This window comes from Plecotus auritus (assembly GCF_963455305.1).
Source record: "Plecotus auritus genome assembly, chromosome: 7".
NCBI lineage: Eukaryota > Metazoa > Chordata > Mammalia > Chiroptera > Vespertilionidae > Plecotus > Plecotus auritus.
This window is the reverse complement of record NC_137774.1, coordinates 94136228-94150202: the sequence shown is the minus strand read 5'-3', so window position 1 is coordinate 94150202 and position 13975 is coordinate 94136228. Positions and strand designations below refer to the sequence as shown.

General features: G+C 40.6%; 1 protein-coding gene across 3 annotated transcripts in view; it reads right to left on the bottom strand.

The window, feature by feature from the left end:
• Window positions 1–13975, bottom strand: part of LOC308253456 (NXPE family member 3-like) — a 62176-nt gene that overhangs the window by 7488 nt on the left and 40713 nt on the right. For 2 of the 3 annotated variants that reach the window (XM_080678981.1, XM_080678982.1), the window contains exons 4-5: window positions 6440–6519; window positions 5847–6059 (exon numbers count right to left, since the gene is read on the bottom strand). In XM_080678981.1, the coding sequence (XP_080535107.1) occupies window positions 5847–6059; window positions 6440–6519 (293 nt within the window). The remainder of the gene's footprint in view (window positions 1–5846; window positions 6060–6439; window positions 6520–13975) is intronic. The other variant, XM_080678983.1, reaches the window with a different exon arrangement.

The window sequence follows — 13975 nt, the reverse complement described above, 5'->3', positions numbered from 1 at the left end:
CTCAAGTTAATGAGAGAAACCATTTTTAAAAAAATAAAAGACCAGCCAATATGAATAGAAAGAACAATAAGAGTTAGAAAACCACTCTTTGGTAATACTTATACAATGATTGGTAAAGGCAATAATTGTTTGTTGTGTTAAAATCATAATGAGAATGATTAATGGGAACATCTGGAATTCATACAATGCCAAAATAACACCACTAGATTCCTTTCTGGTCCCAAGGGAAAAATATACTGCACTGTGGAGGGATCAGCCTTAATCCCCTTATCCAGTAGTCATTCTTATCATCATTAATGATAAGCAATCAGATACTATGCATCCCTGATATGCTGCAAACAGAATTTACATCATTTATGTACCTGCTTACGTACAATCTATCCAGCCTTGAAATTTCAATTCTAGTTTATAGGAAATGCAAGAAATAGAGGACAAACTAAATGTCACCATAATGAAGCAATCAGAAATATTCAGAAGGTGGAACATTTGACAGGACGGCTGGCCCTGACTTTTCCATAAAGGAAGGTGAAGAAAAGAAGGACTGGCCTAGATGTAAAGAAATTAAGGAACAAAACAACCACATCCTGGAATGGATATTGGCTTTGAAAAAATAATTGTATAGAATTTGAAGGACAACGGAGGAAATTTGATTATGAACTGGATATTAGATTTCAGAAAGTGTCATTCATTTTTTAATTGTGATCATCTTATTTGGGTAATGTTTAAAAATATTCTGTTTTTAAAAGATACTGAAATATTTGGCGGTAGAATGTCATGATGTCTGTAATTGACTCAAACACTTAAGAATATTAAAGTAGCCCTAACCTGTTTGGCTCAGTGGATAGAGCGTTGGCCTGCAGACTGAAGGATCCCAGGTTCGATTCCAGTCAAGGGCATGTACCTTGGTTGCGGGCACATCCCCAGTAGGAGGTGTGCAGGAGGCAGCTGATCGACGTTTCTCTCCCATCGATGTTTCTAACTCTCTCTCTATATAAAAGAATATTAAAGTAAAAAGTAGCATGTATATGCTGATGGGAATGTGATGGAAATAATGCTGGTGGAGAAGATGATGTAGGAGGAAGGAGGGAAATTGGTAGAAAGATGTCCTTGAATAGGCAAGATGTCCTTGAATAGATCTAGGACTGAAGTAGAAGGATAGGAGCATGGAGAATTCATTTTCAAAAACATGTAGGAAAACAGAGGATACTAGTACAGATGCTGGAAGGAGAGGACATGTGGTGGGAGTCTGGATTTTCACTTCTGATTGCTTTGTTTTGTTCAAGAAAATATACAAGGTCAGCAGCTGGGTGTGAGGATGAAGAAACTGAAATCGTCACTGTGGAGAGAGGTTCAGTGGTCCTAGGGCAGAGGCTCTCAGACGTCGGAGCCCAGCAGAATCACCTGGAGGCTTGTTGAAACAGACTGAGCTCCTCCCCAGAATTTCTGATTCAGGAGGTCTGGGATGGGGCCAGAGACTGCATTTCTCACAATCTCCCAGGTGCTGCCAATGCAGCCAGTCTGGGACCACATTTTGAGAACCACATTTTGATTATTGTGCAGCATTAGTACCTCCTAGACCAGTGGTCGGCAAACCGCGGCTCGCAAGCCACATGCGGCTCTTTGGCCCCTTGAGTGTGGATCTTCCACAAAATACCACGGCCTGGCCAAAACCGGTTTGGCTCAGTGGATAGAGCGTCAGCCTGCGGACTGAAAGGTCCCAGGTTCGATTCTGGTCAAGGGCACGTACCTTGGTTGCGGGCACGTACCTTGGTTGCGGGCACGTACCTTGGTTGCGGGCACATCCCCAGTAGGAGGTGTGCAGGAGGCAGCTGATCGATGTTTCTAACTCTCTATCCCTCTCCTTTCCTCTCTGTAAAATATCAATAAAATATATTAAAAAAAAAATACCACGGCCTGGGCGAGTCTATTTTGAAGAAGTGGCGTTAGAAGAAGTTTAAGTTTAAAAAATTTGCCTCTCAAAAGAAATTTCAATCGTTGTACTGTTGATATTTGGCTCTGTTGACTAATGAGTTTGCCGACCACTGTTAGACATTTGTGGTCATGCATTTATCAATGAGAACAGCATGATGGGACAGTTTTTCTCCAGCTGTGTTCAGGGACACAGGTATAGTTGCAAAAGAGGCAGAGGGTTGTATCATCAAGATCACACATATCTGGCTCCTTCTTATCATTCTGGACTCAGTTCAAATGAAACTGTCTCAAAAGCATCTTCCCTGATCATTTAATCTTGCTTCCTTCTCTTCACCATCTTTAACCTTCACATTACTTTTTCTCACAGAGCCTTTTAATATCTGGAAATATATGTATATTTATTGTGTCACAGTGTCTGAGTCTTTCCACCAGTTTATGCACAACAAAACAGGAATCTTGATATTTTTGTTCTTGTTTACTGTTATGTTCCTAGAACCTAGAACAGTGCCTGGATATCATAGGTGCTCAATAAATATTTATTGATGAAAAACAAGGAAGGCAGGAAAGGAAAGAAAGAGACAGAAAAACAAAGTACCACACAAGAAACAAAATCATAATATTATTTTGACTATGAAGAGAAAAACATTTACATAATTATAAAAACATAAGCACAGCTCACTGATATGGCTAAAATAAATACATTGGAAAGATGGGAAGGGGAGGCTAGCTAGAGCAGTAAATACCACTTCCATGCCTGGACATAAAACACCCTATACAATCCTCCATTCTCACTTTCCCTCTCCCTTCCCCTCTTTCTCTCTTTTCTCTCTCTCCTCACCACTGGCTTGGGTGTAGAAGATCCAGCAGTGCCTTCTGGGAGGCCCTAGGGACAATGGAGACATAGGATGAAAAGAACCTGGGTTCCAGAGTCCCAGCTTTGAGGATAGCAGTGTGGAAGCCTGCCCTCAAACAATGGACTTTAGGTGAGTTCAAAATAAACTTGTATTGTGTCAAGCCACTGAAATTCTAGGGCTTTTTTTATTATGGCACAATAAGAGGAATATAAAAATGGATTATTAGGAATTCCTGGTGTATCAGTTAGGGTCCAACCAGGAGAAAAAAATCATACATTCGTTTGAACAGGGCAAGTGAATATAAAGAATTATTAACAATAACAGGTGAAAGAAAATGCTAAAGAATACTATAGTGATGAGGGAGAAGACATGAAGTCTAGAATAATTTTTTAGCTTACTATTTTGTTCTAATGTGGTATCTGTTCCGCTGTTTATTCCGTCTACTGAGGGTTTTTAAAGAATATTTACATTTATAAAATATCTAATTGGGTCTTTGATATAAAGAATTCAAAGTAACGTATACATTGATTAAAATAATATTGACTCCAAGAGGGATCTGAGTTTCCATTGCACCTGGCAGCAACATGGCAGAAAAGGTGGAGTGAAGAAATGCTCCTCGGCACTGTACCCACCTGTCCCTGGTGTGGAGCTGAAATGATGCATTCACCCAGTGGCAACAAGGCCATGGAGTTGGTTCTCCATTTTCACTGGGGTGGTAGCAACAGAGCCCCAAAGAGAGCTGAACATACACTCCACCTGGGCCTGCCTGCTACACCCAAATAGTGTGAATGCTTGTTAAAAAGAACAAAAGTAAACTAAGACCCACAGTCTCACACTAGAATACCCAAACTGTCCAGGAAACAACAGAAAATCACATATCATCCCAAGAATCACAAGTTGAATGAGAAAAGACAATCATGCCAAGAGGGGGCCCCCTGAGTAGTCAAGATTACTCAGATATTGGAATTATCTGATAAGGATTTTAAAAGCAGCCATTGTACAAAATGCTTAAATGGGCCATTATGAACACTAGTACTTATTGGTAAAGCTAAAATGTAAAAGATTGACATTCCCAAGTGTGGGTGAGAATATATAGGAACTAGAAGTCCTATCCAGTGATAGTGGGAATATAAAATGATGTAGTTAGCTTGGAGAACAGTTTGGCAGCTTCTTAAAAAGTTACTCTTATGTATTCACCTACCATCTGATCTAGCCATTTCACATTAAGGTATTATTTGCTCAAGAGAAATGAAAGCATCTCCCCATATAAAGACTTGGGCACAGCCTTAGCTGGTTTGGCTCAGTGGAAAAAGCAACGGCCTGCGGACTGAAGGGTCCGGGGTTTGATTCCAATCAAGGGCACATGCCCGGGTTGAGAGCTCAATCCCCTGAAAGGGGCGTGCAGGACCCATCCAATCAATGATTCTCTCTCAACCTTGGTATTTCTCTCTCTCTCCCTCTCCCTCTCTGAAATAATAATAATAATAGAAAAGACTTGTGCTCAAATATTCATAGCCACTTTTACTTGTAATAGCTAAAAATTGGAAACAACCCAAACATCCATTAACAGATGAATGGATAAACAAATAATGGTATATCCACATAATGGAATACTTCTCAGCAATAAATAAGGAACAAACTATTGCCACACTCAGAAATGTGGATGAATCTCAAAATTAATTATGTTGTATGAAAGAAGCCACACACAAAAAAGGGTATACATTGTATGGCTCTACTTATATAAAGTTCTAGCAAATGCAAACTAAGCTGAAAAGACAGAAAGCAGATGTGTGGTTGCCTGGGGAGGAGGAAGGGTAAAAAGGAAGGATTAGCAAGGGCCCCCAGAAAAGTTTTTCTGCCAAATGAATATGTTAATTATCTTTTTTGTGGAGGTTGTTTTCCAGGTGTACATATATGTTATAACTTACTAAATTGTACACTTTAAATATATTCTACTTATGATTTGTCAATTACAGCTCAATGTTTAAAATAAAGAACCTCTGCCGAAACCGGTTTGGCTCAGTGGATAGAGCGTCGGCCTGCGGACTAAAGGTCCCGGGTTCGATTCCGGTCAAGGGCATGTACCTTGGTTGCGGGCACATCTCCAGTGGGAGGCGTGCAGGAGGCAGCTGATCGATGTTTCTCTCTCATCGATGTTTCTAGCTCTCTATCCCTCTCCCTTCCTCTCTGTGAAATATCAATAAAATATATTTAAAAAAAAAAAAAAAAAGAACCTCAAATTAGTTCTAGTGACTGAGGATGATAATATAGCAAATTTCTAAACTTTCTAAAAATTTCTAAACTTCTAGGAAGACAAGAATGTATCTGAACTACCTGAGATCAGAGATAATATGCTTAGGTGGGACTTTCCTCAAAAACATGGTAAGCAGGAGCTGCAACTAGTCTGTTGCTAACTTTACAATTGAGTTCACAGAGAATATGACCACTGAATAGTGGGGCCCAGTCCAGCTGTCATTCAGGCTAGCTTTTCGCTTCTACCTTCCCACTCCTCAGATATCTTTGAGACTTGTAGTAACTTTGTATTAGGTACTGGCTGCTTGGATATAATTTTATTTAAAACTAGAGGCCCGATGCATGAAATTCATGCATTGGTAGGGCCAATCTGTAGGGCAACCGGCAGGGCAATCAGGGGGCCCCGGCTGGCACCCGCCTTGGCTGGCCTGGGGCCTGCAGGCTAGGGGCAGCTCCTGCGTTGAGCATCTGCCCCTGGTGGTCAGTGCGCATCATAGCAACTGGTTGTTCTGCCGTTGGGTCGATTTGCATATTAGGCTTTTATTACATAGCAAATAATAATGATGCTGTGTTTATTTTTCTTTTCTAAATGGGAGGTTATTCACAAATCCTGTGACAATTTTCTGTTCTCCATTCGTGTTGACTATTCAGAGAAATGGTGCACATGGAAGATTTGGGATTGTGTTAATTTATCTTTGGAGAGGCTGAGGAAACAGCTTACATTCCACAGAAGTCACTTGGGTTTTAGGTAGTAGGTGAACCACAGCTTTACCAGGAGTCCTACCCTCTCCCCACAGGGCCACTCACAGGGCACGGTGTCACGCAGATACTCCCACCACTGCCGAAGCGTGGAGTCCCCTATCATGTGGACGACGTGACCAGTCAGGCAGCCCAGGATGCTGTTAACTGTGGGAAAGGAGCGGCTGGAGCAGGACAGTGAGTGCCACACATGCCCGTGGTAGAAGCCAGAGGGCTTTGCAGCAGGGAGCCCAGGACTGCACGGGGGTCGAGAGGACAGGGCTATAGAAAAGGGAAAACCAGAACACAACTAACATTTATATATTATAAAATTCTGGGCTGTCTTCTATGTGCTTTACATATATTATTTCATTTACTTTTTTGCAAAAGTTCATGAAGTACTATTCTTATCTCCATTCACAAGTGGGGACACGAAGGCCCTGAATTATTGAGCAATTTACCCATGGTCAAGAACAGTGACTGGCAGAGATAGCATTTTACCCAAGAAGTCTGACATTATGGCACAGATTACTAACCATTATGCATACTGCCCTGGTAGGAGGACTGGGGCTAAACTCCCAGTCAAGGAAAAAAAGAAAAACCCTAAGTCTATTCCCCACCCCACACCCGCCGGGTCCCCAGCAAATGCCAGCCCCACTCACCCAAGCTGCTGTTTCCTGGGGCTGCCCTTCTGATTTGGATTGGAGAAATGCCCTGAGGGAGCACCTGGTCTGTCACTTGCCTGGAGAAACACCAAGAGTGAGCATTGAGGGGGTTGAGCAGGTGAAAGCTGGAATCCAGTATAGGAATATGCTGGTTGACATATAATTTCTACTCTGCCTAAGTCCTAAAAGAGTTTGAGGTAGTTACAATACAATTAGCACTTTTATAGTGAAGCAATTACAATCAAGAATCAGAAAAAAGTGATGGAGGAAAGAGAAAATCTTATCAGGAACCTGGACTTTCTGCAATCAACCTACCCAGGAGCTCTCCGTTTACTAACAGGCCAGGTAATAAAAGAACATCCAAGCTGGATCATGTAGTTCTTCTCTGATAAATAAGGGTACACAAGCATGCCAGGAGAAAGAAACTATCTCTTCCTAGCACTACATTCTGGAAGGAACATGAGCAGAATAATTTTTGTTACAGAAAACTCAGACAGTGGAGATCATAATCCCTCACTACTTAAGTGTGGGCTGTACCTAGAGTTGCCCAAAGGGCACAGTGTGGAAGGAGGAGGTGTGGGAGAGTAGTTTTGTAGTGAGAAACACTGCCCTAGCCAGGTTAAAATCAACACTCCTAAATCACGTTGGTAGCATGTGCACTTGATATAATGTGATGAAAATGTAACCTGATCTCTGTGACCTTCTTCCTCAAACCCATAACCCACCTCTCATCATAAGAAAAACATCAGACAAATTTCAATAGAGAGGAATACTACAATATAATTAACCAATACTCCTCAAAACTGTCAAAGTCATCAAAAATAAGGAAAGTATAAGAATCTGTCACAACCAAGAGCCTTGATGACTAAATGTAATGCAGTATCCTGGATGGGATTCTGGAACAGAAAAAGGACATTCGATTAAAATAGCAATGTTTGCCCTGGCCAGTTTGGCTCAGTAGATAGAGGGTCGGCCTGCGGACCAAAGGGTCCCAGGTTCGATTCCAGTCAAGGGCGCACATGCCTGGGTCGCAGGCTCAACCCCACTAGGGGGTGTGCAGGATGTGGCTGGTTCTGTGATTCTCTCTCATTGATGATGTTTCTATCTCTCTCCCTCCCTCTCTGAAATCAATAAAAATATATTAAAAAAATAAAATAGCAACGTTTAACCTTCTTTCATCTCATGACAGACACAAATTAATTACTACAATTCTGTGACACACCAAAAAAATGCTATATTTTTTGCTGATCAGACAAAAAAAAAAAAAAGGTATAATTTTGATTCATTCACTCCGGACAGCTATTGTTATGTTGGCTGTTATTTTTTGTTTGTTTGTTTGACAGTCTAAGGCAGCCGTGGGCAAACTACAGCCCGCGGGCCGGATCCGGCCCGTTCGGCTGTTCTATCTGGCCTGCGGAGCCGAAAGAGCGGAGGGTTCTCTTGCTCTCCCCTCTGCTCCTTTACTTTGAATTTATATTAGTTCACACAAACACTCCATCCATGCTTTTGTTCCAGCCCTCCGGTCCAGTTTAAAAACCCATTGTGGCCCTAGAGTCAAAAAGTTTGCCCACCCCTGGAAGGGAAAAAGGTCAGTGCCCCTGACTAAATAGTCAGGTATTGTAAGTGTTTTTTTTTTAAATCTAATATATATTTATTGTTCAGATTATTACAATTGTTCCTCTTTTTCCCCCCCATAGCTCCCCTCCACCCGGTTCCCACCCCACCCTGTGCCCTTACCCCCACTACTGTCCTCATCCATAGGTGTACGATTTTTGTCCAGTCTCTTCCCGTATCCCCCACACCCCTTTCCTCCCGAGAATTGTCAGTCCACTCCCTTACTATGCCCCTGATTCTATTATATTCACCAGTTTATTCTGTTCATCAGATTTTTTTATTCACTTGATTTTTAGATTCACTTGTTGATAGATATGTATTTGTTCTTCATAATTTTTATCTTTACCATTTTTATTCTTCTTCCTCTTCTTAAAGAATACCTTTCAGCATTTCATATAATACTGGTTTGGCAGTGATGAACTCCTTTAGTTTTTTCTTATCTGTGAAGCTCTTTATCTGCCCTTCAATTCTGAATGATAGCTTTGCTGGGTAGAGTAATCTTGGTTGTAGGTTCTTGCTATTCATCACTTTGAATATTTCTTGCCACTCCCATCCGGCCTGCATAGTTTCTGATGAGAAATCAGCTGACAGTCGTATGGGTGCTCCCTTGTAGGTAACTGTTTTTCTCTTGCTGCTTTTAATATTCTCTCTTTGTCTTTTGCTCTTGGCATTTTAATTATGATGTGCCTTGGTGTGGTCCTCTTTGGATTCCTTTTGTTTGGGGTTCTGTGCACTTCCTGGACTTGTAAGTCTATTTCTTTCAGCAGGTGGGGGAAGTTTTCTGTCATCATTTCTTCAAATAGGTTTTCAGTATCTTGCTCTCTCTCTTCTTCTGGCACCCCCATAATTCGGATTTTGGTACGTTTGAAGTTGTCCCAGAGGCTCCTTACACTATCTTCATATTTTTGGATTCTTTTTTCTTTTTTCTTTTCCAGTTGGGTGTTTTTTGCTTCTTTGTATTTCAAATCTTTGACTTGATTCTTGCGATCCTCTAGTCTGCTGTTGGATCTCCGTATATTATTTTTTATTTCAGTCAGTGTATGCTTAATTTCTAGTTGGTCCTTTTTCATATCCTCGAGGGTCTTGCTAAATTTATCGGCCTTTTCTAGGAAATTCTTGAAAAACCTTAAAACTGTGCTTTTGAACTCTATATCCAGTTGTTTGCTTTCCTCCATTTCTTTCATTTGTGATCTGTTTCTTTGTCTCCGCATTTTCGCTGCTTCCCTGAGTTGGTAGAGTAGCTTTGTGTGCTAGGTGTCCTAAGGGCTGAGTGGCTCAGCCTCCCCAGTTACCTTGGTGCACCCCTTTGTGGGCTGTGTGCACAGTCTTGTTGTAGGTAAGCCTTGATTGTTGTTGGTATCACTGGGAGGAATTGACCTCCAGGCCAATTGGCTGTGAGGATCAGCTGTGTCTGTGCTGGGAGAACTTCTGTGCTGGAGACACCCTTATGAGACAAGACCTGCAAAAGCCTCTGTGCTCAGCTTGGATGGGGGCGGAGTCTCAGAGCAGAACAGACAGCATTGGTTTCCCGTCAGCCCTGCCCTAAGAGGCCCCTGTGTCTCAGTGTCCCGTGGTAATTGCTGCAAGCACCTCTGAGAGAAAGCCGCCCTCGAGTTCCGCCCGCTGCCAGACAGTCCAGTTTCTCCCCGAATGAGTCTGGGTCCCCAGAGTCTCGCCCTGAACGGGAGTTCAGCGCAGTCAGGAGCTTTTGTCTCCCTCCCACTTGAGAAAGCCAGCTGCGCACTCAGTTGCCAGTACTCTCTGCGCGTGCACGCCTTGGTACCTCTGCCTTCCACAGGTCCTCTGAGTCTCAGTGTGCTTTTCTCTTTCCTGACAGTCCAGTTTCACCCCATTTGAGTCTGGGTCCCTAGAGTCTTGCCTGGAACTGGAGTTCAGCGCAGTCGGGAGCTTGTGTCTCTCTCCCACTTGAGAAAGCCAGCCGCGCACTCAGTTGCCATTACTCTCCGCGCACGCGCCTCGGTACCTCTGCCTTCTGCAGTTCCTCTGAGTCTCAGTGTGCTTTTCTCTTTCCTTCTAGTTGTAGAATTTCCACTCAGCCAGCCTTCCAGTGGTTCTGGATGATGTCCGTTTTGTCTTTTAGTTTTGAAATTGTTGTGCGAGGCAGCAGTTTAGGTGTTTACCTATGCCACCATCTTGGTTTCTCCTCAGGTATTGTATGTTTTAAAAATTCTTGCAGCTCACCATTGAAAATCACTGGGTTAAAACTAAAGAAACCTAAATAGACTATAGATTTAATAATAATGTATCAATATTGGTTCATGAATTGCAACAAACATACCACACTAATATAAGATGTTAATAATAGAAGAAATTATGGGGAAAGCAGATAGGGGAATCTCTATACTATCTGTTCTATTTCTTTGTAAATCTAAAACAGTTATAATTTATAAAGTCTAGTAGTAAAGAAGTTCCACACAGATGTTTGTCAAAGAGAAACAAAAATATTTGTCTATAAAAGTCTTACGCCCCAATATTAACAGCAGTTTGATTCATAATAGCTAAAACTGGAAACAGCGCAAATGTTCAAGAGGTAAATGGATAAATAAACTGTAGTATATATGTACAATGGAACACCATTCATCAATAAAAAGGAAAAAATTACTGATATGCAACAACATGGATGAATTGCAAAAACATGTTACTGAGTGAAAAAAGACAGATACAAGAGTACAAACTGTATGATTCCATTTTTATGCAATTCTAGAAAAGGCAAAACTAATACCTACTTTCAGAAAGCAAATCAGTGTTTGCCCAGGGCTGGAGGTGGATGAGGAAAATTGACTGTAAAGGGACACAGGGAATCTTTAGAGGTGGTAGAAATGTTCTATTTCTTGATTGTGGTGACAGTTAATGGGTTTGCACATTTATTAAAACTCATTGACCTGGCCCTAGCCAGTTTTGCTCAGTGGATAGAGCATAGGTTGCAGGCTACTCCTTGGCCTGGGGCCCTGGTTGGGGCTTATGCAGGAGGTAACCAATCGATGTGTTTCTCTCACATCAATATTTCTCTCTGTCTTTCCCTCTCTCTTCCACTCTCTCTAAAAATCAATGGAAAAATATCCTTGGTTGAGGATTAAAAACAAAACAAAAAATCTCATTAACCCGCACATTTCAAACAAGACTATTTCATTGTATATAAATTATACTGCAATAAAGCAGATTAAAATTTTTAAAAATTTCATCAAAACAAAAACTCGGACAATAGGAATATGAGATGCTGAGAAGGCAATAATGAAATAAGTAGCTATTAAATAAGAATAAATATTTGAATGTATGAACTGCTGTCTTTAGGACGACAGTTCCAGTGAGGCTGGAAATACTGTTGGGCAATCTTTTTGTGTGTTTCCACCATTCTCCCATTGTAGGACATTTGAGATTGGGAGAGACATCTTTCTTTTTTTTTTTTTAATATATTTTATTGATTTTTTACAGAGAGAAAGGGAGAGGGATAGAGAGTTAGAAACATCGATGGGAGAGGAACATCGACCAGCTGCCTCCTGCACACCCCCTACTGGGGATATGCCCACAACCAAGGTACATGCCCTTGACTGGAATCGAACCCAGGACCTCTCAGTCCTCAGGCCGATGCTCTATCCACTGAGCCAAACCAGTCAGGGCAGGAGAGACATCTTTCTTACCTCATCTTTTTTCCTTCACATCCCAGGCCCGGGAGAGAGGGGTGGGGCAGCACCTCCTAATCAACAGGAGCTTTCTTAACATTCACTTCTTTATCAGAAAATATGTCAACCTCTGCACCCATCCTCACTTCCTGCTCTCTCTACTCAGGAGATGTGACACTATGCGGGAAACCGATCATTGTCCCACTAATAGAAAGATGTGGACAGGAAACCGGGAAGGCTGGTCAACAACCTTAATTGTTTTAATCACTCACTGTTTAGTTGAAACATTGTTAGCTGAAGCAGCCTCCACCTCTGTTTCTCCTATGTAAATTTCTGTTATTGGAATTTCCTGCCTAAAGGTTATGGGCGTATCCCATAGTCTCAATAAAAGGGATAGCAAGGCCAGAGCAGGTGGTAGTCCTCCCACTAGAGGTGGGCTCCCGCCTGGCCCCCAATATGCCCAAATTAATACTTTTCCAAGTCTCTTTTCATTTGTGTGAGGCCTTCTCCAGAACCCGAACCCTGAACCGGAACCCTGAACCACACGGGATGTGAAAGGGGTTCCCACAACACTATATCCTAATGCTACCTCCTTCTGCATCTTTTAGATTGTGTCACCTTTTTTCTCTCTCAGAATATAAACATAATCACATCTGCTCCATTGAATAAACTGCTTCTTCCATTACCTCTTCCTATAGCTACAACTCTGTCAGGTTCCTTTCCTTCATAGGACAACTTCTTAAACGACTGATCTGCCTTTGTTATCTGCCTTATTTTCCTACCTCCTATGCACATTTTAAAATTTACTTTTTTGTGTACCCAACATCCAGCTCTACAGGATCTTAACGTTTTGCCAGGTTTGAATTAGATCTTTCTTTAGAATAGATTAACAGATAAAATTAAAAATAGTGTTAAAACTAAATGTTTTGGTGGGTGCAGAGAAACTGGACCTGTCAGACATTGCTGATGGGAATGTAAATGGTAAGGCCACTCTGGAAAATAGTTTGGTAGTTTCTTATAAAACTAAATGTCCACTTATTGCACAACCCAGCCATCACATACAGACAGTTACTCCAGAGAAATGAATTAAAACTATGTATGAGGCCAAAACCGGTTTGGCTCAGTGGATAGAGCGTCGGCCTGAGGACTGAAAGGTCCCAGGTTCGATTCAGGTCAAGGGCATGTACCTTGGTTGCGGGCACATCCCCAGTAGGAGGTGTGCAGGAGGCAGCCGATCGGTGTTTCTCTCTCATCGATGTTTCTGACTATCTATCACTCTTCCTTCCTCTCTGTAAAAAATCAATAGAATATATATTTAAAAAAAAAAACTATGTATGAGTATTCTTGGAAACTTTACTCATAATAGTAAAAAACTGGAAATAACCCAAATGTCCTACAATGGGAGAATGGTTAAACAAACTTATACAATGGAATACGAGGCAGCAAGGAAAATGAATGAGTTATTGATACATACAACAACTATTTTCTATTGTAAGTACTAATTCTGTATTAATTATATATGTTACAGATATAATCTTCCAGTCTATATCTTGTCTTAAACTATGTTTATGGGACTTCTTGTAATGGAGAAATTTTTTATTTCTATATCACCTAATTTATAAATATTTTCTTTTGTGATTTGTGCCTTTTATTATATCTTAAATAATATTTTCCTGACCCAAAATAAAAACAATGTTTTCTTTTTGAAGTTTTACTTCTATTTTTATTTTTTTACGTTTAGGTCTTTAATTTTCCTAACATTGATTTTTATGCATATACTCTAGAGTTCAGATAGAATTATATTCTTTTCTGTTTATTTACTATTCAACATATTCTCCATTGGTTTGAATACCTATTATGTTTAGGTAAAGTTAGTTATCTTCATGGATTTAGTCTATTTTATGATTTATTTAACTGTGCCTAAACAAATGCCACATTTCATGTCAAGAGACCTACCTAAAATTATTTCACACAAAATATTGAAATATAAAGAGAAGAAAAAATATAGACCATGAAAACACTAAACAAATGAGAAATGTTATAATATTCATAGTGTCAAAATTAGAACTTAAGACAAAAAGCAAGAAAGTAACATGAATATATTACCATTAATATAAGACAATCACAAAGCTGGATATACTTAACAACATAACCTTGAAAAGTATAAATTGAAAACAGCCTGAATCACAAAGAGAAATAGTAAAATCTATAAACACAGTATGATGCATTTATGTCTAAGCTAATAGATTGAGCAGACAGAAAAATTAGTGAAGATATA